The sequence below is a fragment of the Aphelocoma coerulescens genome, chromosome 10 (assembly GCF_041296385.1).
Source record: "Aphelocoma coerulescens isolate FSJ_1873_10779 chromosome 10, UR_Acoe_1.0, whole genome shotgun sequence".
In the NCBI taxonomy this organism is placed as follows: Eukaryota; Metazoa; Chordata; class Aves; order Passeriformes; family Corvidae; genus Aphelocoma; species Aphelocoma coerulescens.
Genome location: NC_091024.1, coordinates 13897325 through 13923565, shown reverse-complemented (window position 1 = coordinate 13923565; position 26241 = coordinate 13897325). Strand labels below are relative to the sequence as shown.

The 26241-nt window shown below is 40.0% G+C and overlaps 1 protein-coding gene across 2 annotated transcripts in view; it reads right to left on the bottom strand.

Moving 5' to 3' along the window:
- The window catches only part of MYZAP (myocardial zonula adherens protein), a 51443-nt gene extending 29076 nt beyond the window's left edge, over positions 1-22367 (bottom strand). Inside the window, exons 1-6 of one of the 2 annotated variants that reach the window (XM_069026223.1) lie at positions 22053-22367; positions 15628-15717; positions 6340-6498; positions 3908-4000; positions 1429-1542; positions 428-580 (exon numbers count right to left, since the gene is read on the bottom strand). In XM_069026223.1, the coding sequence (XP_068882324.1) occupies positions 428-580; positions 1429-1542; positions 3908-4000; positions 6340-6498; positions 15628-15717 (609 nt within the window). In that variant the 5' untranslated portion in view covers positions 22053-22367. Of the gene's footprint in view, positions 1-427; positions 581-1428; positions 1543-3907; positions 4001-6339; positions 6499-15627; positions 15718-21535; positions 21692-22052 lie in introns of those variants that run through there. The other variant, XM_069026224.1, reaches the window with a different exon arrangement.
- Positions 22368-26241: the final 3874 nt, after the last annotated feature.

The following is a 26241-nucleotide window of genomic DNA, read 5'->3' as shown; positions in this document are numbered from 1 at the left end:
AATTCTCTTTTGAAGATGCCTGCTGCTACACCTCATATCTGCTGACCACATGCTCATAAGACTTAACAGATTACCTATTAAAAATGGTGCAATACCAAAGAAACTCAACACCAAGAAATTAATGTAGCAATGCGTAGAGTTGTAATATTCCTTCACTTAATAGGAATGGACGCTAGTAACCATTTAATGGTTGGAATTTTCACCTGTCAACACCCCTGACTTATGTTACATCCCATGTTATGGGAAGACTGCCTGTCGCCAGCTGAGATGCTTTGCTATTAAACCAGTATTGATTCACAAGAATAAGTGAGCTTGAGGGCATGATGAGGGCATGAAGAACCCTTTACAAATAGGGCCAAGGAATTCACTTAACATTCACCCAATGCCCTTACTGTGCAGTATTTTTAGGGGAGTTTATATACCACACCTTTAACTTCAGTAACTGATTTTCAATTTGTGCTGTTTCCAGTTGCTTTTGCTTCTCTCTCAGCTTTTCCATAGATTGCTCATGTGTATATTTTAAATTCCTTATTTGTTCCCTTATATCAGTGTTCTCCAATGTAACATCCACTAGAGTTTTCTAGAAAAAAGAGGCAAACCACATATTAAAAACCAGAAATAATTTGATGAATTAATATAGTCAAGAGATTATGAAACAGACAGCACATTTAAAGAGCTTCCTGATGTATTAATGCAGTGTGAACAGTTTTGCAAGTTTTAACATTTAAAATTATGGCTTTTGTTGTTGCTAGAAGGTATTTCCATGAGAAGTGTACTCAGTGAAATCAAGTCCTGGAACACTATTAAAAACAAAAAAAGAAACATGGATACATTTCAGTATGAATAATCTTCCCTTCTCTCTGAGGGCCATGCCATACACATAAAATGCAGCGGGCTGAAAACAACTGCGACTTACAAGAAAGGGACATTAAGTTGTTCAGCTCAGATACATGGGAATTTAGAAGTCTTTAAAAAAGAAAATTCATTCCCACCTTGTCCCTCCCCCTGCATTTCACAGGTATGTAAAATCTCACAAGTGGCTGGCATCCAAACATGCCACTTCCATTTCTGTTACCAACTGACAGCAGAACTAAGTCAGGAGATGCACCATTTTGCACTATGCAGACCAAATCACATTTTCACCTTAGATCCTTCATTGAGACGTAACTTGCGGTATTAGTCTGCTGCATATCTATATCTCTTTATATCTCTTTACTGTACACTATTTTTTGATGTTTTTTTTTTAACACAGGAACTTCTGGAACTTTTTTCTTTGTTTCCTAAATTAGGTGCTTTCGATAACCAAGACAGTACTTTATGGTCTTGCTTAGTGGTAGAATCTGTATCTGTCATCCATGTTTTCGGTATGCTTTGATATCCATGCTAGAAAAGGCAGCTGGCAGCTGGGAAGCAGCTATGAAGATGTACCTGCAAGTCTATTGATGCTGATGTCAAGGAGCTGTTCATTTCGCTAAAGCTATCTAAGGCTGCAGCCTGCACTCGCACATGATTCTCTAAGGATTCCTGATGAGCATTTGTCACCTGAGCAAGAAAAAAAAAAAAGGTTTTATATAGAATAATGATCAAGTTTACCTATTCTTTCCAAGGGAGCTACAGAAGAGAAAGACCCCAAGGTCGTTTTCACAGTATTATGATGCTTAAAATATACAGGCCGCAAAGTATATTCTTGCACCTCACAAACAAACAAACAAAACTTAAAATCCAAATAATCTAACAGAAATAAGGCATGAGCAGCTGAGTTTATCGTTAATCTGCAATCATTGTATAAGCTGTTCTTTTTGAAAGGACAAGAGGACAATTGGCAGCTATTCAGAAAGATTATATATATAGAGTGGGCAGATTGTATAAATTCAGAGCAAAAAGCAGAAGAATGCAAGAAATAAGGAAATCTAGAACTGTGAATTGTAGAAAAGCCTTAATTAAGAAGGAACTGACTAATCAGGTACATAAAGAAGCAACATCAAGAAGACGTAAGGATGAAACAGTACAAAGCAGGGAGGAGAAGTCAGAGTTTTGTTGTGTGAAAATTAGTCATTTTGTGTTATGTACACACACACACACATACTTAAAAACTGAAGGGGGGGAAGAAGGCACAAAATGACATTATTCAAGAAGAGACCAAAACCCAAACAGTGTAAATAATTATGAATGATCCAGTAATAAAGAGGGAAAGAGTGTTACTAATGGAGGCCAGCCCAGCTCCCATTCTTAGATGGACCAGATTTGTTTCTTGATAAAAACGTAAGAACACCAGGGACTGATACAGAGGACAAGTGTGTAGTAACCAAGCCATACACAGATTAGGTCAGCATAGGGAGTAGAGGCCAAGTAGTTTCTGTTAACTTTATATAAATGTGTGTTCATGTTAAACAAACAAAAGCAGACATGCTTTGGATGGATTAAGAAAGTTACAAGATAAGAACTTGTGTGAAGAAGCCCAGAGCAGGATGCTGGAAGAGCAAATTTCAAACAATCTTTATGAACAAAAAGTTATCCTGGAAATTGATAGGATAAAAGCACAGTGATTGAAAGCTGAAGCAAAGAGTATAGAAAGGATTTTAAACAGGATCTGCAAACAGCATGAAAAACAACAGTCGTGTAAAACCAAAATCAACCCCCAAATAACCAACCAAACAAAAAATTCATTTTATTTGGAAGAACAACACTTGTGCTTCCTTTCAGGCAGTCTAGAGTATTAAAAAAGGGGAAGGATGTCTCCTAATGTGCCACTTTTGTCAGAAGGAAGCTTCATGAACTGCTAATTTGCTGCAGAACTAGATACTCTGTCAGAGCTGGTCAGAAACCTTAATTAAGGAAGAATTTCTGACTCATGCAGGATTTCTACTGGTCTGACAGAAGATCTGGAAGTGCAGGATATCATCACTGCTATTCAGTAAAGATCAGCAGCAAAGACAACAAAGCTGACCCTGAATCAGCATTTACCTACATGCACGCTGGGGAGGAGAGTGACTCTTGCTGGCAGCATTATGACTATTTAACACAATTTGCAGAAATTGAGTTTTCTCTCTTCCTCTCAAGTTAGGGGGATTTTTTTTTTCTCTTTTTTTGAGACCAGTTGCACAGAATAAAAGCACCAGTTTACAACAAGTTCTGATTTTTGTACCTAATACAGCATGCAGGGAACTGACAGCCTACAAATTAGGATGGCAGAAGGGCACAAGTCAAGGTCCCAGTCCCTTGAAGTCAGAATACCTTTAATTGCCAAAGCTTCCTCTGAACTAGGGCTGTGAAAATCAATGCTGAACATAAATTCAAATCAAGTTTTCAGGGAGATTTTTGGATCAAACAACTCAGCAGTTTAATATGAAGGCTATTTTTACAGAGTACAACTGCTTTTATTGCTAAAGCAGCATGTCAGAAGAAAGACAGGTCATCGAATGGCCATTGAAATGTTCCATTAAAAATGAAAAGGTAACTAATTTTTAGCACTTTAATACTAAAGAATATTGCTCCTTCTTTTACTTAGTGTTTAAGCAAGAGTCAGTAAAACAGAGCAAAGTATTGAAATGACACCAAGTTATCAGTTTCCCCTAATCATGAATATTATTTATTCAATTCAACTGGAAGCTGTTACATACATCTCCACTGATTACCAATACATGCAAGCAATGGTATCAAGAACATTCTTTTATTTCCAAGAATTTCCAGGAAATTAGTAATTTCATATGCAAAAGCATCCCTGTACTGCTTTACCTTCCTGGATGGAAAAATACTTAAAGAAAGGAAACTACAGATATCACATAAAACAGTGAACTGGAGTGTTTTGGGAAATTAGTTCTGTTCTGCTAAAGCAAAAGAAAAGTTTCTAGATAACACCGAGACAGTTATTCCCATATGCTTTCCCTACAAATTAATGGATACTTACTTTCAGTTCATTTGTAAGCTGCTGTATTTTTCGTTTCATTTCATCATATTCACCATACATTTTCTTTCTTACTTTTTCCAGAGTTGCTCTCACCTGGTGTCAGAAAAATCAAATGCCTTTATCAAAATTTTGGATTGTACTGTTTATAGTAGAATATGATTTTTTTCTCTATGTTCTTCATTGTTACTTTCCATAATTTCCATTGTCAATCTACCTCTGCATAACAGCAATTTACTCTCAAGAAGAAGATAAAAACTTAAGCCTCAAGACTTGTCTACATAGGGAATATACAAATAACTGTCACTATGAGTAATTCTAAATTTCTCTGTACACGCTTAAACACTTGTAAATAAATAATTTTTAAAAAATAATTTCAATTAAATTATCCATAAGTCATTATAACCTAATTACTAAATGAATTTAAATTAATTTGACCATATATTGTTTTATTTCTGAAAAAAAGGCATGGACTTGATACACTTACATACCTTTAAAAGTGGTTGGTTTCCCCTTGGTATTCTTTTAAAGGGTTTATCCTGCAGATAAACCCTTTTAATTTCAGTCTTTTAGACTTGTATCTAGCTTACATCTACCAATGCAATTCCAAATCTAAAGAATGGAGAACTCAATTTGATTTCAAGGACTATGGATGCAAATTATTCCTTGCCTTTCTAGAAAAAAAAAACAAACTCAAAAAAACCCCAAGCTGGCTTCCAGTTTGGCTTTACACACCACTGCAATCATGTTTGCCTACAGCCCACGTAATTCAGCCTCTTTTTTTCCCTTCCTCACTTCTACCAAACACCGGCTGATTGCACATCATTTAGGGGAGTGAGTTTACTGTGTCTCTGCACAGTGGGGTGAGGGGAAGACTTCAGCAGGGGATGTTTTTAGCAGCTCTGCACAGAATACCCCCACTGACTCCCAGAAAGGGGGGCACTGGCCACCAAACCTAGGCAAGGAGTGCTCCCTCCCCACGTGCTCCCTTTGGGATGAGGAAGAGAGAAGGGAGCTGACTCCTGCCGTCACCTCAGGAAAGCACCGCTCGCCCTGTGCCTCCCCACGCACAGGCACAGGCACACCCTATTGCAAGATGCAAATCTGACTCAGGCAGAGGGAGCTGTCAGCAGCTCTGATGGGGCCCGTCCTTTTTGGTCTATTTAAGTCAGCACATACATGGCAGAAGCTGAGGACTCTTGTTTAAGACTCTGCTTTTAAAGACAACACTACTCTGGCAGACCAAAGATCACAATTAGCAGAGCTAACGCAGCTTCCAGAAGACAGAAGAGCCGGAATGTCTCTTCCCATGTCTTTCCCACTTTTTCCTGAAAGCATCAGTACCCTGAATGCACAAGCACGACATGCAGTTCACTTGATCTGACGTGTCCCTCCATAAGGGACAGAAAAGGGCAAGGAGATGGTTCCAGCCCAAGCAATCTGCACCAGGTACCACAGACCATGCAGATGAGCTGGCCCTGCTGTGTGCCAATTCACCTGTCCCTTGACACCACCCCAGCTGGGCAGAGAAACTACCCAGGCAGGAAAACAGCAGCCAAGGCAGCTTGTGTGCCTCATCAGCACTGCAGCACTGACATACCCTGCCAGTCCCTAAACTCAGCAGCTTGAGAGTGGTGAACATTGAGAGCTGACAAACTGGGAGTACCAAGGGAGAAAGAAGCAAGTGCTGATAGCCACAGACCAGGCAGGTGTTAGGAGCACACATGATTACACTGCCTTACACTGCTTGCTTGATTCAGGGTTCCTCCCTTTTCTATCAACTCAGTTTGCACTTGAATCAGGGTAACATGATAAGCACTGACCAACAGCCTGCTGGTTGGTGAAGATGGATGGAAAGGGAAGGTCAGATTATTTGCCCTGAGGTAATGAGGGTGTCACTGCCACAGCCTAAGAGCCAAACACTGATGGACAAAAAGATGCTGAGTTTCAAGCACAGAAAAATTTCAAGCAGGATCAGAAATGCATTTTTTGTTTTTCAGGAGATCTTCTGCCAACTGTGATAAATGAGCAGGCACAGAGAAAGTAGTACAAAGACATCCTTCCTTATTAAATGGCTGACTATTTAAAGGCTGCCCCAAAATATACCCAAGTGATTTGACTATGTCACCTAATTTACAAAGCTGGGGGGGGGAGGGGGGGGGTTGTGAATGGGGGAAGCACACAAAGAGAGAGACTTTATCATTTCAGTTGTCTGCTTACATAGTCTCTTCCATCAGCAAGCACAGTTCCCAGGCACAGAGCATGCTTTTTTCCCAACTCAAATACTAACAAGGCCAGCCTCTAGCTTCAGAGTAGGTTCCCAATTCAAACTCAGGTGTTGGGCTAGACATCAGTCAGCTGATTGTACACTCACAGCTCTACAGGGATATATGGAAATGGTATTTAACAAAATTTGAGGTGAAAGTGTAACTCACTTCTTTAATGTAATTCATCTCCTCTTTCAGCTGATCAGCTGACCAGCCATAAACCACCATTTCTCTCTTATGGTTGTTGTCAGTTCGGTGCACAACACCATACACCATCCCATGAGAGAGCTTCCCTGGAGACATCCCATTTGGTACATGGTAGAGCTCCTAAAAATTTAAAAAAAAAAAAAAAAATCAGTACTAGAATTAAAAAAAGACGCTAAAAAAACCACAGTTACTGAGGGCCAGGAGAGACACCAATTATAGTGAAAGCACAACAGTACATATGAACATTAACTCCCAAACATTTTGGAGCCAACCTGTCAGCCTTCATGTTTTTGGAAAGAACAATGACCAACTTATAATCAATAAAGAATATAAAGATGTCTAATTACCACTGCCTTCAACAGAAGTGATGCAGGCACAGCTAGAGACAACAGGCTGGATTTGTACAAGGAGAGGTAGAGTCATGTAAGAAAAGGTTATCCTGGCTTATTTTCATTCAACACCATATGCTACTTTTCTGCATTCTTGCAGAGCACTGTCAGGTCTCTAGTTCCCTATAAACTCTTCCAACCACAGAATCATCCCTCACTTCCCAAACTCCCTGCTGCAGGAAACAAAAATTCACAAATTTACGCAAAAAAATATAGAAATTTCTAAGAAACTGAAATTAAAAGCTTTTAGGCAGGGTTCCTTAAAAAAGAAAATACCTCTTTCTCTTGAAGATAAACCAAGTAGAATGTCAGTTCACATTTAAAGCTAAGTAAGAACCTCCACAGTAATCAAACTCATTTGGATCTTCCTTTCTTTTACAGATGTTGCAGAACTGACACTGTAAGAGCTAAAGCAAAGCTACAAAACAGCATTTATGTGGGTGTTCCAGTGTTATTAACTACTGTAGAAGGATAAACCTTCTAAATCAGGCCTTGCTATGTAAATAGAGATTGTTTTAAAGAGCTGACATGTTTTATTTTAATGATCTGCAGAAATTTGTGAAACATAACGATTGCATGTCTTGCTTCAAGGCACCCTTCGCAACAGACTCCTCTTGTTCATCTCTTCAGTACACTTGGTAAGAAAAATATTCATGCAAACAGCAGGAATGATTTCCCTCAGCATGTAAATAAATATCTGCAAGGTCAGACCTGACTACTCACGTCTCCTCCCTTCTAATCAACCCAGTGAAACATCCTTCTGTAGCAAGCATCTGAAATGAGTCAGTCCTCAGAACTACTCATTTCTCTTCTTGATTACAAGGTATTTAAACAACTACCTCAGATAAAGACATCCACATTATGACTTTTTTTAAAAAACAGGAAAATATTCTCACTGAACTTGAAATATTTGCCAACTAGGAACCTAAAAATAATCAGCGATTTCTGGAAAGTTAGAATGAAAAGTTTGAAAACACAGCTGTTACTGATAAGCTTGCACATTGTTTTTGAAAGGTCAGTTCTAGAGAAAAATCAGGTATAAGTGATTTTACTGAACTTACTTTCTTATGCTGGATATACCAGAGTACAGGTACATTTGAGGACATTTACTACATTGACTTTAGAACATGTTTTGGTTTGGTTTTTTTGTTCTAAGCATTGTCTAATACCAAACAGAGGGTGAAAGAAACAAAGCTCAGAATCTTATATCCATCTGCAGCTGCATCCTAGAGATCTGCAGTCCTTCCTATGACCATGAAGAGAGAACACCATCTGCAGTCTAAAGAAGCAGCACTCTCAGTTTTTAGGAGCCAAACCAACACAACTATGCTGGCAATATAAGAATAAATACTTCTTTGGGTCAGGGGAAAATGAACAGGAAAATTTATTTGTATTAAGAAAAATGGATAGAGACAGACATTTGTTTCACATTGTGTCCTTCCCACATGGCACTGACAGATTTTCCTCAACCCAGCATCCTACACACTCTTCTTTACCACATCATTAATAGTTTAACTATGTTGCTGAAGCTCTGGGGGTATGTGTGTGCAGGGCTGGGAGAGGAACAATCACAGAGCAGACACCTGACAGAGAACATTTCAGGCAAAAAACAACAAAAGCTGTAAGCCTTCATTTGAAAAGAAAGCCTTAAAACCATTTAATGAAGAAAATATTGGGCAACCAGCCCTACCTATACATAATTTTGCACTTTGTAAACATTATATGCAAAGCTTCATATCCTCATACTGAGATGTTTCATTATTATGTATTACTGAGGATTTTGTTTTGCTGTTTGGATGTGCACAAAAAAAAAGCTCCACACTTCATACTTTGAAATAGAGAAATACAGAAACTAGATGGGGACATGACTCGTAATTATTTTGTGTTTGTTTGCTTCCAGGGTTGTACAGTTTCTTTCATAGCTCATTGCAGCTCCGCCCCTGCATCTGGAAAAAGGGATTACACACAAGTTTCCATCTTCCTGATAACAGAATGAATAATCACTTTGACTGTTTAGAGGTTACCAAGGCACCAGACATTGAATTCATAAATCCATACCCTTTGCCCATGATCATTCATTTTTAATGAGGTGAACAGCTAAATACCACCAATACCAAGGTCCTTTGGGCCTCTGAAACATTAGCAGAATTGTCTACAGTGCTGTATGCAGAGTTCTGGAATAAAAATTATGACCAAGTTCCTTATTTTTAGAATATTATGAACACATTCCTAAGGAATGCTTTGAAGGATTTTTCCCCTCTCTAAGAAAGACCTACAAATTCAGACCAAAGGGCTTGCAGCTGGAGAATCACCCATGGCACTTACATATGTATTTCAGAGATGAACAGACTTAAATTTACATTATAATGGATAGTACATGCAGGATTAGGTACGCACAAAGGCAGACTGGTTACATGTCTCTTGCAACAATGCTAAACTTGCCTGTTATCTGTATTTGCACAAGCCTCCTAAGGTGCCTTTGTTACTCCTCTTTCAGAAGATTAAAAGAACTTCCATCATCTGTTCACTGTTTCAGTTCTATGTGCTACTCAAAATACAGGATATTGTTTTTACCCTCTCCTTATTCTTCCTTCGTATCACAATCCCCAGACAAGTGCCTGTCAAAATTTCAGTTCTTGCTTATTTTAAAGATGTGTGAGCCAACAGCTACACAAATAACTGTTCTCATATTTCTTTAACCTTTTTCACTGCTGTTCTATTCCAGCCATGCTTATCTTCTACTCACCGTTTTCTGTTTAGTTAAACTCTTAATTCCTACTCAGTGACCACTAGTTTCAGGGTTCTGTATAAATAGCCAAAAAAGGGCTCACCTGATGCAGTCTCCTCTTAGGGAAAGGGTTACAGTCAGAAAACTCCTCTGAATGCAGGGTTGAGAGGTGGATGGCTTGCTTTGTTTGTTGACTGCTTTTTCAATACAGGTTTGCCTCTAAAGGAGGCCTTGCTGAGTAGCTCAGTTCTCAAGGATCTCCACAGAACTGCATCACTAAGCATGCACTGAGTATACTTCTGCCAGTTTGCCTCCTCTCTTAAGCTACTTCCACCCACCTTTGTCTATTTTTCTCCTTTCACTGTTTTTTCCTTTTCTGCGTTATACTCTGTTCTTCCTCTGACACATCCTCTCTTCCATGCTTCCTCTTTCACAAGGAAATGGATTTTCCACATCCTCAAGAACTACAGAACAGTTTTTTAAATTCAAATACTTTCCATTATTTTCCTCTATGTCCCATACATACCCACTCTCAGAACTCAGATATTTTTCCAATCAGTCCTCAATGGTCTCCACTCTTATGTACAGTGAGGCATCTCAGTGAAGATAACAGCATAAGCAAATACATGCAAGTATTTAGGAGCAAGTAAATACTGTACAGCTAACCAGAATAGTTCTTGAAGATGGAAGGGTACATTAGATTAATCAACCATTGCTGTTTAAGGTCAAAATGTCAGCCAAATCCCTTCTAATGTGAGCTAATGATGTGAAAAGGCAGAGTTAGCCTAATCAATTTGTGAATATTTCTTTATATCTATAGTCAGCTCTAGAACAATCCGAGGTGACAGCAAGGACACATCATGTGGATGCACACACATCCTGTATCAGCCTCCAGGAACACGTCCTGTCTGTGTTGCAGCAACAGACAGCTGCACTTGGTGTGATCACACAGAATGTACCAAAGAAACACAGACTTGTGTTTACTTAACTAATAAGTATTTAAAACAGAAGCTTACACGCCAAGGTTGCAAAAGTCTTGATAATTACCTTGCATCCTGTTTATGTCTGTCCAAGGAGGCAGCACAAGTAGCATGAAACAGGTGAAGACATTATAAAACCGAACCCTAAATTTAAGTTTTTAACTGTTTTTTCTATGGCCCATGGTTTTATTTGCATTATATAAATAACGCTGAGGCATGATTTGCTTCCTAATATACCCGGTTTTTAAATGAAAGTCAGATAGGCTCATATTTTTACTTCTCCCTGCCCCAAAATGGAAAGAAAAGCACAAAGACACATCTTTCTTGAGAAAAAAGGACATCTAATGTAATGCTTAACACAGTTCTGTGTTTAGTACCCCATGGCCTTAAAATATTCCTGACTCATGATCTTCTGTTTACCTACACCATCAAAAAACTTTAAACAAGAATTGTATCAGTTAAGTGAGGCTTTATCTTTTCCTTAATAGCCACATTCCAGACATTTCTAAGATATCCAGTTATCTTTTACCTAATTACACAAGGAACAAGAATATTCACACTGTTACTTAGGTCACATATATTCTATTCAGTAAAATGACACATTTATAACTTTGAGCTCACCAAGAAAAGTTACTCTGCTCTGACAAAAGGTAGCTCTGTTTTTATGTCTTTTCATATTCCTCTACAGCCCATGAAAACAGTTACAGTTAGGAATGTTTTACATAAAAACAGTATTACAATGGGGAAAATATGCCACAACAGACATGAGTGTTCTTAAATTTGTGAAGAATCCAAGACACATCGCTGAACACATTCCAACTTTGAAGCTCCTTGGGTGTAGAATTTCAGGGTCCATCTCAAAAGGGAAGTGCCAGGCATTATACAAAGTCACATCTAACCCATGAAATCTGTGGACAGAACGCCAATGTTTACACATTGGGAAACTAAAATACAACAAATACAGCAGTAACCTCAGAAGTCAGTGGAATTCTTTCTGTATTTTTCAAGTAGTGCTGGTTTTTAACAAAGGTGTTGCTAAATTAGTACACGTCAAAAATCAAGCAATCAGTGCTGGAGAGGGTGAGAAACAGTAACATCACCTGTAGCAGATGAACCACATTTGTTCAGGCACAAGTTCTGCTCTGCTGACAGGAGTGGGCTGGCAGCAGCAGAGAAAATAAGCACTGCCCTAGATTCCATGTGCACCACAGCCCCACGTTCACTGCACTCATATTCTTGAACCAGGCCGGACACAAGTTTCTGCTTGATTCTCACCGTGACGTACAGAAGCAAATTCCCCTTCTGGCTTCTTTACAGCTTACTTTTTTTGCTGGGAAAAAAAAATGTTTGCTATGCTTCCATATTCTTGCTTAGGAAGTAAAAAGAATTTCACTTCTTAGCTGTGATGCTTTAAAATAAAAATAAGAAAATTAAAGTGTTTGAGGATATATACAGCCAAAGTACCAAGCTGAGTTCAAAACTAAACATTGCTCAAACTTGGCTGAAAGCCACAAAGACAGTAAATTGACACAAATTTCCAGAGTGTTATCTCATTTTCATTCTCTTGTCCACGTATCCAAATGAAAAAGAAATGTCTGTCTATACATATCTCCACATTCTGCCCTCAAAAGCTTAGCTACAGCTTCCAATGACACTTCCAAATTTAGCCATGACAGTGAAGAAAGAGACTGATGGATAAAAATAAGCCCAATCTCAAACAGGGACAATACAATTGTCTGGTAACCCTTTATTATGCAAGACAAGACAGGCTTCAGAACATGCAGATTTTGCATACAATCTGCCAAGCACAATATTCCTTTGTACTTCATGGTGAAGTAAACAGCCTCACACTACTGTCATCCATTGTCTATCATGGACAGAAATAATGGAACAAAATCAGAATAGTTTGTGGTTCTCTCTATCTAAAGTGCTAACAATTTGAACAACCCAACCAACCAGCCTCTACCTGTGAGTTAAGTTCTCATATGCTTCTTTCAGGGTATCATATCCTAAATATGAGTACAAAAATCCAACCTGACACAAGCTCACTCCCTCTTCAGTTTTTGAGATCAGTCTCTAACTCTGCACCATCTGCCAGCCTTTCACAAAAGGCAGGGAGAGGCCACCCTAGTACAGTACTGCCTGTAGCAATTTTGTTGCAACAAAACCACCCAGATCCATCACTTCATTTTAATCTCTTACACTGGTACATTTTTATTTCATGGATACATAGCAGTAAAAAAGTTCATCTAGAAACTTATTGCACTGATACAGATTGAATGAAATGCAGCATAAATTTCCTGCAAAGTTTGGACTCCAAAGAAAAAGGCTAAGCCAAGAGCTACCAACAAAAGAGCTTTCTTCTGATAAAGAATCATTTCTGGTCTGACATTCAGCAGCAAAACAAGTTATTGGGAGGATCAGCACTAGCAAGAGCTGCTGTGCAGTTCATTAGCTGATTCTGCAACTGAAGCACCTCTTAATGGTACTGAGCCTGAGAGATGCAGAAAAGTAACAAACATAGTGAGCCATCACTGTGTCACATTAGGGCAGCTCAAAATCACGTCCTTCTAATGAAAGAGCTGAAAGAGGAGATTACAACCAAATGTCACGCCATGGTGTATTTATAGTTTTCTGGCATTCCCTCTGACACTGCAAGCTCTTTGCTCTCCTCCCTCAGCAGCAGGGGCAGAGACTTGTCCTGCCCAAACAGGAGAGCACCTACAGCCAGGCTCTGACTGCCTGACTTGGTTGAGCACTCCAGCAAAAACGGTACAATCCCACAGATTAACCCCGCAGTTTGTTTCTGTAACTATAGTTTCACACTAATATATTTTAAATACCAAAAGCATTTTTCAGTTCCCATTTTCTTAGGAGTCAGCAATTAAAGTCAGCACAGAACTCCAGATTCCAACAAGGGATCTCATGTTAAATTAGATTCTTGCTGAAGCTGGATTTTTTGACCTTAAATTATAAAGTGCAAGGTAGAAAACAGAGCAGTTCCCTAATTTCTATTATCCCTATTTCCAAAAAGGGGGCACAGTTCTCATAGGACTGTGTGAGGATTATCTAACATTTGTAGAACTTGTTCTCGAAGTGATTTCATTAACATGAAGTCAGCTGAACACGGGTGATCAGCAGAGACATCTGATCACTGCTTTTAGATTTTTTAAAAATTAAATGTGCAGTAAAAGCATCACAGCATGACTAGTCATGAGGCATGTGTGCACTGGATGTTACTGTGTAACTAATTTGAATACATAAAGCAATCGATTACACAATAAAAATCTACAGGTAATACACTGCTGTCTGGCTTTCGAGACAGGAGGAAAAACCAGTTCATGAGCAGTGATTTCTTTGTAGCTGCTTCCATACACTATGGCTATACTATCTGTGGGGTATTTCTTTTAATTACACAGAAACTATAAAACACAAGTAGTTGGCACAATTCCTCTGTGTTTTTTAATTGCTATGAAATTGGCTGAGTAGATCCCATCTAGCTCTGAAGCCTTTAAAAGTCTTTAAATTGTCTAAAAGTACTGAATTTTAGAAACTACTCAGAACATACAATATTTAAATTGCATATGGTTTTTCCTGGTCTCAACTAATAAGGACCCATCTCTTCAACATCACTGTTTTGTACATTGAGCCAAATAATGTATTTATTATCTTCCTATCCTTTCCTCAACATTCTCTGATAAAAAGCCCACTTGCCTTTACTTGTATTATGGGGGAAGTAACAGCTCATTAAAAACAAGGTTCCACAGAGAAAAAAACTGGTCACGTAACAAAGTCACTACAAATTGTCCAACCCTGATCATTAACAATTCTTTCTCATTATCACATTACTCAGAACCATAAAGTGAGTAAGGCATGAGTAAATACCTATCCTCCTCAAAAGCAAACTCAGATTCCTCTTAGGGCAACAGGCCCATAAACTTAGGCCAGTCCGAGGCTTTCTGCAATCAGATACAAGCTGACAAGAGACTGACAGAGAAGCTACTCTAAGTGCTACAAACAAACACCTCTGTACAAAATGAATTATTACTCTTCAATGGTGGCCCAAATTTAGTTTACATTAAGGACTATTTAATCTATCGTGTAAGTAACATTTCTAGATCCTGAAGAACCAATTACTCTGCCAGACCCGTGCGTGAAAACCTGAGTGTATAAAAGATTTCAGGACAAAAAATAACTGATAAGGAGTCCTTATCTTGAGCATTTTAATTTGCATTTATTTTTATTTCTTAGAATGTTAGTCTTTCTCAGTAATTTTACAGTTACTTTTGCCTTTAAATATCACTAAGAAATTATTTCGAGTAAATCCTATTGTTGTTTTTCTTCCTGTTGTCATACTGCTATTCAGATATTGAGTCTGGCAAACCTCACCAACTTCTTGTTTGATTTTGGTTTATCAAAGTATAAATGTGGTGAAGTTGTGGAGGCTGTTCAGCTTCCCCTTTTAGTCTTCATCCTTAAGACTGATGAAACATCTTCTCTTGCTGTGAAACTGCTCTTAAAGAACAAGTTCTGCACCAAAGCAGATTGTAAAATTTTTTCTGTGCACACACTACTCACATCTGCCAAAAAAATGCCCTTCTGAACCCTTCTAAGCACATGACCTTCAAATCGCTTTCACTTCAGAACAATCTTGAATTCTTTATATTTCTTATTTGTACATCACCATTTACCAAAACTAGCTGACACACACAAAACATCAAGAACCCCAGCACACCTCCTACATTAATGCTCAAATCTTGCACACTGTTAAGCCTACAGGAAACATAAAACTTTCTTTTGGGATCAAGAGGATCCTGATCAAGATCCTGTTTAATACAGGACACTGTTCCTGGTAACAGTTTCCTGCTCTTTGATATATAAATATGAAATAATCAAGTTTTAAAGGTACCTCAGTCACAAATCACCATCAATCTCTGTTGTTTCTCTACCACTGTCCTATTTTACATGCAGTTTTGCCATCTGTAACTCCAAGGCTCAAAGCTCACACCCAACTTGATGACCTTCCACATGTTCTTAAATCTTCTAAGATGACTGGGCTTTGGGCTGCCAAAACAACAAATATCAACATCTGTGGAGGACAATATTTACTTCTTATTTATAGAAAATGTAACTCTTGATTCTTAAAACTTACACTTTTCTTTCTCTCAGTTTCCTTTGGTCCCTGTTCAGGCTGTGACACTTCATCAGGTGGTACTGTTAAGCGTAACCTACACACATTCATCTGAAAGAAGAACAAGATTAGGTGTTAAAATCACAAAAATTATTTTAATAATTTGCTTTACAGAATGAACTGTACTGAGATTCAAATTTGAACTTACTATTTTCTGTTTTCTACCACACAGATGACAAGATATTATTTTTGAAGGCTAGAGGGGTTTTTACCTGGCAAAAAATAATTCAAGGGCATCCCCATAATTATAAACATACCTGAAGTAGCAAAAAAACATTTCAATCAACTACTTGTTCCTAGGTACTCATAAATGACATTGAGAGCTGAGATAACAGAACAATGAACATAATTTTCTACTTTCTGGGTTTTGTTGGCTGATTTGGCATACTTTTATTCTTCAAAAGGGATTATTTAGAAACACAGAGTGTATTTTAGAGTAAATGCTTCTTTTCTGCTCAGCATATAGCCAAGTATTTGATCCAAGGATACCTCAGTACTGCAAGTCCACTTAATGTAGAATAAGAATATTATTGAAATCTGATACATACAAATGGTGTGTAAATACTAAGCTTCAGAACTTAAGCTTCAGAAAAAATTTAAGAGGTGTTGTTTCCTAACTGATTTTAGAACAGCCATTCTCTTGCCAACAGGCACGATACCTTTCTGTCCCCAGTTGCAGTTTGCCTTGCTTTGGGCTGAGACATCTTTGTTTTAATGGTGTTTTCAAAGCAGTGCATTTCATACAAGAAACTTGGTTAAAACATTCAGTCTTAGTCCTATTCACGAGACGTTTTTGTGGAAAACAACTCTAAGTCCTAAGCAGAGCATAGCAAATGATGAAATGAAAAATTTGGCTGTCTGAATTCAAAGCTGCACAATACCTTCCTGTGAAATCCCAGCTCTCTGTTGGCAACAAAGAGAGCTCTTAAAGCTCTTCCTCAAAACCTCTGAAGTATCTCCTTCATGATTACTGTGGGCCATCATCCCTGTTCTTCTGCAGCCCAGCATCTCATTTGTTCTAGATCTCTCCAGTTTCCCCTGGAGTCATGCTGAATGTGTGTCTCTCTCTCACACCCACCTTCCCACTGCACTTGTTCAGGCTCACATCTTGGTCATTACAGCACCTCCTTTTGCCTTTAAAATGGCAATAATGTTCTGTTCACTGCATTCAGAACACTGCAGCAAAGCCCTGCCCATACACCCCACACATTACCATTTTACAATTAATTTCTTCCAACTGTCTTATATATCATTTAAGCTGCCTTGACTGCATTTTCAAGCCTCTTTACAATACAACTTCCTCAGAGAAGACTATTCAGCATCACAACAATGATCCCTATTTTCCATTTCCAGACAAAAGTCCTTTTTCAACTTTTCAAACAGGCTTTAACTTTTTCTTCTTCCCAAGCAAAAGCAATTGGAAGAACTATCTACAACTTCGCTCTTTTCCTTCTGGCGTTTCTTTAAATCTGTTGAGAGGAAAAATCACTAACATTTAGACTACTGGTATTGTACTTGTCAACTGTATGTTTTAAATGTTACATACTGCCTTCCATCTTCCTCTCAGTTTGGTCTTTCAGGTCTGCAAGGCCAGTAAGAAACAATGTCCTGAGATAGATAAAGTTCTAATAAAATAGGTGAGATGTGTCTGTACTACAAAGAATAAGAAGGGAAAAAAGTCTATAAGAAGATCAAGGTGAATATAACCTACTCTTTAGATGTATCTGTGAAAGCAATGTTTTGTGCAGTGGCTGCCTCACTGTTAATTTATCATTCATCCATATGCTAGCAAATTTAGAACAAGAAGCCACAAAGTGACGTAAGGCCTCCAAAACTTAGTATAAAAGCAGTTTATGCTTTCATATTTGCTAAAGAATACTGAAACAATGAAATGCATTTAAAAATTACGAAACTTGGTAGTTTGGCTTTTGATACTGATTGGCTGCTACGTTTGTTCTAAGAACAACAAATTCTCTTCATATATTACAGAAGCTGGTCATACTTTCTACTTACAGATTAGTTATCCAGATATATTAATAATAAACTCCTCATCTTTGAAACTCATTGATTCATAAGGTAATTAACATCCCCTTTTCTCATCTATTTCCCCCTGCCCTTTCCTCCCATTAGCTTATTATGGCTCTTTCCTCTTAAAACACGTTTACAATAAGAAGGGAAACAGAGATTGGCATTCCTCCATGTAGGCAAACAAAGACCAGAGCCATAAATAGGATATAGAAGTGAATTTGTGCTGTGAAGGAAGTGATAGATGAGGCCAACTTTTTCTTACACTGATTTCAAACAAAGGAAAACTGGACAGAATGGGATGAACATATTGCTAGGATAAAACATTTTAAATGCCTGAAACAACTAGAAATATATATTGACTGGCAACTCAAAGTTAGGAGAAATGGGGTTGTGTATGATTCTCTGAAGCAAATAACTTGCCTATTAATCAGTACGAGGCTAATTATAGCCAACACAGATTCACAGTGCAGTGATTGTAAGTAAGTAATTATCCCTGTAGCTGTACAGTGAGTGAACCATGACTGCCCTTCATATCACAGGTGTTACAGGGCTACTATGAAGGAAATCACAGAAGTCCAGTACAGATGGCAGTCAAGTCATAACAACTAGGTTGGAAATATAAATTAACAATAATCATTTGTTGAGACTAAAACCTCTGTACAATCAAAAGGTTGTTATCATTTAAGCTATTTTTTCTTGCCCTTTTCACCTTGCCTTATTTATTACCCCCAAAGCACTTACCCTACCCCACCCCAATTGGCAACCTTAAGGATTCCAGCCTTGAAGCTGCCCAGCAAGGCTTGTACAGCAGTGGCAAAGTACCACCCAGTTCCTTGCTAGAACAAACTTACACAGGCTGTATTCTGCTATTGTTTACAACAACAGGACTTCCTCAGCATCTCTGGGGAAACAGCAGCAAATGTATGAAGTAGCAATGCAGTCCTGCTCCTCCTAGGCCCCAGATGATGCATTCTATCCTATCTAAGGACAGAACCACAGACTGATCTTGTAAAATTCAGAAACACTGCAGAGACTGGAAAGGAAAAACAACAGGCACTGCTTTTTCCTCCAGCCCCCAGAAGCAGTTCTGAACACCGTACATACACTGTTCTTGCTCTGCAGGGCTTCCTGAAGGAACAACACACTGTGCCATTTGTTGGTGAGTTTACTTCACCAAATCAATGAGCAGACTCACATGGAAGTCCCAGCAAGCCCTCCTCCCACAGCAAACACTGCTGTAGTGATGCCTTAAAATGGAAATGAAATCCCAACAGGAAGAGTCTCAACTCGGTGCCAAACAGTGGCAGGATAACGTGCAACTGAGGATGAAAAAGTAATTTCCAGAAACAAACTGGGTAATGCAGAGAGAAAGTGGGGAGGAGATTGAGATAAAGAGCTGTGATTCAATTTCCTTCATCTGCGTATTGACAGTAAGAACAAGTGAGAAAAAACAGGGACAGACACAACTTCCACCTTACCTTTATGTCACTGACATTGTTACTTTGTGAGTGTAACTTCTAAAAATAAATTCTGGGTAGAAGAAAAAACAGGTATCTTTCTAAAAATCCTACAAGAATGACAAATTTTTGTTTAATTTGCAGCATCTGTAGCTTTGGGAAGTCAACAATATAAATAATCTTAAATGTGACGACATTTTATGTTCGCTCCTGGCTTTTTGACACCAACAACCCATGAGTGGCATTTCCAAAGCTCATCTGATATCATTTGTGAAACAAAGACCCAGACAAGAAAACAAAAGACTGACAGGTTCACCCCAATACGACACCAAACAGCAGAAGTTTCCTGACTGCAATGAAAAGTAACCCTGAAAACATGCTTTTTCACCAAATTTCTAAGAGGCTAGTGGGATAGCATAGAGGAGAGCTACTGCAATATGGCAGTTAAGGAAAAAAAACCCCAATCTAGCTTAGTTTAAAATGTTGAGAATTCATGGCCCAGATCCACAATCCACATTTATGTTTACCATCCTACTCAAATCACTAGGGTGCAACTTAAAACAAACACAGATGACAGATTCAGTTTGAGTAATGTTCTTCAGCCTCTTCTTCCCCCTCTCCAAAAAACAAACCACCCAGAAAGGTATTAATCATAGTTAACTATGGGCTGAAATAATTACAGATTATTTCATTAAAATTAATTGTTAAATTTATGAGCAACGCTGTTATAGAATAACCAAAGTTACTAGTACAGCAGTAGGAAAAGTACAGGCTATTCTACTTGCAACCAGTCTCTAAGATTTTTACAAGAACACCACAGGAAAAAAATGTAGCTCAATACTGATCTAGCTTCAAACCAACTCTGGAGTTCCACACCACCAGAATTTAATATTCAGTATCAACATATTAATGTGTTGATACTGATAAAAAAATGGGAATAACATGTTTGTTGAGGAACTATCTACTACCCTATCAGCTCAATGGCCAAAAATCACTCCATTTGCCTAAGGTCTAGTGTTAGCTTTAGACTTTTGAAGGTAAAAGCAGAAAAACAATGCATGTTTAATTTCAGTCCTAAAAAGTAAAGAAGAAGGTACTTTCTTTGGTCATTTATCTGTTGATTAGCCTTCTCCATTGATGAAATCTCTGCCATGAGATTCCACACACAATTAAAGGGCACTTTTCCTGTGACCACAGGCACACAGGAATATGACACAGATCTTTCATTTATTCAGCAGTTATTCTAACTGTCTTTCTCTCCTCTTCTGACAACTCACGATAAGGGAGTCACATTTCACTAAAATAAGGGACAAGAGCTTCCCAGCGGGTTGTAGTTGCAAATTAAATTTTTACCAGTTTCCTTAAAAGAATGTATCAAATACAGTTCATCATTCCCAGGAAATCTATCATGGGGATGAAAATAAGAAGTTTATCACCTGAACAGAAGTTCCCTTACTGTAACTTCTTCAAGAAATACTAAAACAGGGAAACTCAATGGGAACACAGAAGGCATATAGGGAGACCAGGGATCTTTTTCTCAGGAAGACGATTCTGACCTTGCTATCATGTAAACCCAGAGCAATACAACATTCTTCAGTTTTTCAATTATGAACTCATATTTTTGAAGCATCAAAACAATAACTGCATAATTCATGAAACATCATGATCGTATGGATGTATTTTTGGTAAGGATAAGTTTATCACTGATTTTGATTTTTTTCTTCACATGTGGAATCAGCATTCACAATGATAGCAGTGTAGTTACAGCAGCAAGAAAAGGGCTATTTAAAGCTAGGCAGCTGCAGAGCATTCCTGTCATATCTGTCTGAGTTTAACCAACTTTTTAGAAGCCCAACAGATTAATACATGGTTGTTATTATTAATCACATTTATTAAATTTTTAAAAAATCAGCAAATTATAGATCTGCATTTGAGGAACTGATTATACAATTAAATCACTATTGCCAACTTAATCATTACGGTGAGCTTTCTCACGATAGGCAAGTTTTTTAGGATAGGCGAGTTCTCAATTGTAAATATCCAGACACATTTCAAGGATGCGGGGTAAGTCTCCAACACAAGTACACCTTCCTCGCAGGTTTACGGAACAAGCCAGGGTCTAGAACTGCAAAAGCCTTGCAAGACTCCCCAAAACTCTTCCTTTCCCCACACCTACAACGAACGCACAAAAAGATGCTCTCGCACACCGCAAGCTTCACCTGAGAACACCGAAAATGGGGGGGGGGGGGGGGGGGTGGGGAGGGGGAAGAGAGAGAAAGAGAAAGACAAGGCGCCCCGTAGGTAACTACACGAGGGGGGAAGTCAAACCTCCGCTTCGCCCCGCGACCCCGCCCGCGGGATCTCCCCGCCGCTCCCCTGCGCACCTTCCGCCGGGAGCGGCCGCCGTCGCCGGGCGGCCTCCGGGGGGTGGTGGCGGTGACCGTGAGCCCCGAACTGTAGCGCAGCATCCCCGCGGGCCGCTGGGCCGGCGCTCTCTGCGGCTCCTCGGGCCGGCGCCGCGGCTCCGCCCCCGCGCACTTGGCCGCGGGCGGCCGCAGGGGCCGGGCGGAGGCGGGCCGGGGTTGCGCGGGGCTCCGCTTCCCTCTCCGCCCCGCGGAACTCGCGGCCCCGCGCCGGCTCTCGGGCCGCTGAAGTGCCCGACTTCCTCGCGTGGGGTGGTACGGGGCAAGGTCGCTGTGGGACGCTCAGGTGCCAGTGCAGGGTGGCATTCCCTCCGCTCACGGGAATATTGGGCGTCGGCGTGCAGCCTGGGGAGAGAGGCTTCGAAGGGAGACCCAGACAAGTCCATCTGTCACACAGTCACCTCCCGGAACTGGAAAACGGGGGTTAGGGCTCGCAGGAGCCACTGGCAGCCATTCAGTCCCGTTCTCCGGCACCCACCTCTGAGCACTGTAAGCAGAGAGTGCTATGTAAAAGCTGGACGCTGTCGTCCCCTTCTTCCCACAGCAATTCGTGAGCCACCCAGGTCTGTCAGTTGTTATCCGTGCTCCAGGAATGGGTACCAGGCTCATCAGAAAGCACCCAGACCCCAGCCAGCCTCGGGGTTGACAGGCACAAAGCCGGGGCAGCTCAGTGCACGAATGACAGCATCAGCCTCAGTGCCAAAGGTCCAACAGGGTGAGTGTGGTCTGCCCGAGCCGGCTGGCCCCGAGTCAGATTGCAGGTGTGAACTTCAGCATTTCAGATGCTCAGCCCTTCCGGATCTGGGCTGAGGGAACGCAGTAACCCTACACCACCCTACATGGCCTAGGCACACACATCTTCCTCTGCAGCTTTGGGCATCTGTCATGAGCACTACATTCCTCAGTAATCAAGGGAGTTATAAGGAAAGGAGATGCTTTTGCTTGAAAGAAATGGCAGAACAAATACCTTAAACAGCATTTTTAAAATAATTTATTTCCTGTCTCCATGTAATTAAATTAAGACCGCGAGAAAACAGAGTTATGGCTACGCAATGTCCTTACCCGTTAAGATGTTAACGACCAGGGTGCTGAGGAGTGGAAATTTGCATTGGAAAAACTGAAACTGCAGTGAACTATGGGTGCCTCACCCTCTCTGTGTACAATGCCTCTGTTCGCTTCTGCCTCTCAGCTCTCTGGCCCCAGGGCAGGATATTGAGCTATCGACATGACAAGGATCTGAGGAAGAGAGGAAGAAATCATTGCCCAGCCCAGAGGAATGAATGAAGGGTCTGCATTTTTGTTATTTTTGTTGTTTTCCCTATTCTTTTCTCCTCCCAGGGAAGGTAATACAGCCCAAGGCAAATGAATTAGAACATCCACTTGTATTTGGATTTCTCTCAAGGAAAGATTGGCTGTGTGTTACACGATTCTTTTTGTGGCAAGGTGTCTTGTTCCTACAAACAATTGCATTTCCATATGAATCACCTCCTGTCTTAAGTCCTGGTTATAATGCTGTTTTTGTGGGTTTGCAGGTGGATAATAGGTGTATCATCATCAACAGAAACAAGTTCCTTCACAAGTATGTTGTCTACCCACAGGGCTATCCCTCAGCACTTGTTCCTGGTCATTCTGGTGAGCAAAATGTCTGTTTAAATTCTGGTATGCAGACAGCTGATGACCTTTGTGGTTTCAGCTGAGAAGGAGTTCACAGACCTGTGAGATTGCCCTGGTTAGTTACAATTTGTGCCTTCTGGACTTTATTTCCGTCTGGAAAAAGGCATGTACGTGGGTCTGCCGAGTCACTGCAATGCACAAACACAACTGCTTTTCTAAGAACAGGCACAGAGTACTACACTATGGAAAAGGACCTCCCTTCCTATATGATAAGAGTATGGCACGATAATCATTGGCATGAGAGAGTAAGGCACAATAATCAGATCTCTGAGAATATTTGCAAGTTCTGCATCAACTTTGAGAATATTATTAATTTCGATGGAAATCTTCTAAATGCAGATGAGGAAAAGACTTGTCCATGGATAATACACAGTCAATAAAAATAGGGTTTTCTCAGTTATGTCTATCTTAGTAGCAGCTCTCCCCATTTCTTGGAAAATAGCAGCAGAACACATTTACCTGATTTACCAATATTTGTTTGAAAAGGAGCATGTTCTATTTAATCCTCAAATTAATATCATCCAAGGAGTAACCTATATGCAGGGTTAGTAGTCCCCTTTTTTTTTGGATACTCTCTGAATCTTCTTCCTTTCCCCCAGCAGCAAGATACACAGGTATAGTAATGAGTGTGATTTCTTTGCTGCCTTGCTAGCTGACCGTGCAACCATTTGCAATCTCTTCAGCCCTTGTGTAGCCTGTGTGACCCCTCTTTGCATGAAAGCAACATTTGGAACAACTTTTTCTTCATCCCCAAAGCTCTGCCTACACTACAGGGATTATGAAGCCAACCACTTGTATGGAGTGAATACCTGGTGCTCCCCAAGTAGCAAAAAGAAAGCTCAAGAAAAGCTGTTGAAGGAATATGAGATGTACACAGCAGAGCTGAAAAAAAGGTCTAGAATTATTTTTGGATTAAGAGAGGATAAACAGATTTGTGATCTTTGGCTTGGACAAAAGACAGTGGCAGGGAGTGGGCAACAGAAGCATAGAACATCGTGACTGGTATGCAGAACTGAACAGGGAATAGCTGTTCATTTTTTCCTACCCTTGAGAACAGTGGCTTTGAAGAAAACCAGGCACCGTATTTCCGTGTGAAATTATGTCCGAAGAATCACTGATCATGAAGAGTATAAATGCTCCCAAAAAGTAGCTGGGTAAACTCATGGCAAACAAGTTACAAGGGCTATGAAACATGAAGATATGTCTACAACTACTGACTCAGGAGATCCCCGAAGTGTGGGTTTGCTTTGTTGACAGCTCCCCAGACAAAGGACCTCTGACCACTCCCTTGTCCTCCTGGGCATGATTGATTCCCCACCAACAGTATTAGATGTGACAGGCTTCTAGCAAGCAACAGGTCTCCTCTGCTCTGAAAAGGTGCTCCCGTGCCCAGCTGTTGCTTGCCTTGGGCACACTCCGGATGTATTCATGGCTGCAGCTCATTATTGCACGTTTGCCGTTCTCTCTCATCCCTCCTGGAGGTTTAACACAGTCACTCCCCTCTTTCTCCACAGTGTCCCTCTTTCGCTCCCGGGGACCTCAGGGAGAAGTATCTGCTTGCTTTCAGCATGTCCCTGTTTGCCAGGCCCCATGACCTTACCTCCTTGGTTCTGATAATCTGAAGAAGATTTGCCACAGTTTACAGATCTTTTTTCCTGCAAGAGTCATTGTACACTGTTGTGAGCATTTCATACTGTGCTTGGGACGTGGCACTAGTTTACTGAAAAAGATGGGGGAATAGAAAGTAAATCACTACTTAGGAACTAGTTTGACAAAATAACAGTATTCTACAGATTTTTACAGCTGGACAGACTGCCCAAAAGGTAATCATACAGACTGCTCAGAGACAATACACAACATGGTGGCAGAACATAATCTGACCAGGATGCTGTGCTTTGAGTTCAAAACCTGCCAGCACTCTGTGACTACAATGGTCCAAACACACAGCAGGTTAATTACAAGATGACACTACAGTATGGATATCTAAAGCAATAGTTATTGTGAAATAGTTAATATAATTACATAGAAACAGCAAGAAATTTAAAGTGTAGGCACCTTCTTTGGTTTTTTTGTAACTACCCTGTTTCCCATCAGCAGCATTACTGAAATATTTATTTCCCTGGAGGCCCAAAGACCATTATGCTGTGGGAGAAAATGAAACAGGATGTGACAGAATCAACAGGCCTTTCTATGAAAAGCCTCTGATCACAAGATGGACACAGAGCATGCAATACATGGAGGAGGAAGGTCTGCCCTCCTAGAAGAGCAGGAGCAGGTAGCCTGGTCTTACTGTAATCTCCTGTCCATCTTCAGGCTAACTGCTGACACAGTCCAGAGGAAAAAGAAAAGTTCTGGTAACATATGATCAACTGGAAGATTAATCCTATGAGATTTGGGAATAATTGCAGTTACAAATTGTACAAGAACTCACACCTGTGGTCATTAAGGTTATAAAGTCCCATTTGTATTGCTACAAAAATGGGTTATAATTAACTTCTAATAGCCTTCACTTTCCAGGGGGATTAAGATCTATTCTGCCTTCATCATCCCTAAGGAATGAAATCCATTTATAGCAGAGATTATCAAATGGACAGATGTAAAATGTAGAATATTCCAGTACCAGACAGTAAGAACTGGAGCCTTGATCAACTATGTTTTCTCAAAGCTGTTTCTTTTTTCTGCCAGCTCTCACTGTTGTAGTCTACAAACACACTTAGCTCAGCACCATCAGACTCTCTTTTTTGGGTATTACAGCTCATGTGAAAATTTTAGTCTGCTAGTGGTCATAAAACAGCCTGACACATATCAGAAACTGAGCCCCCAAAGTCAGTTGCCATAGGTGCTCTTATATGCCGTATACAAACCCATATATAATGTTGTGCAGTTTTTCTCTTGAATAGTATTTTGTCTTTCACTGGCAAATGCATCTTTGGTGCATTTGCAGCTACTGTTACCCTTTTGAATTGACATAACACATAAGGCTACCTGAATGT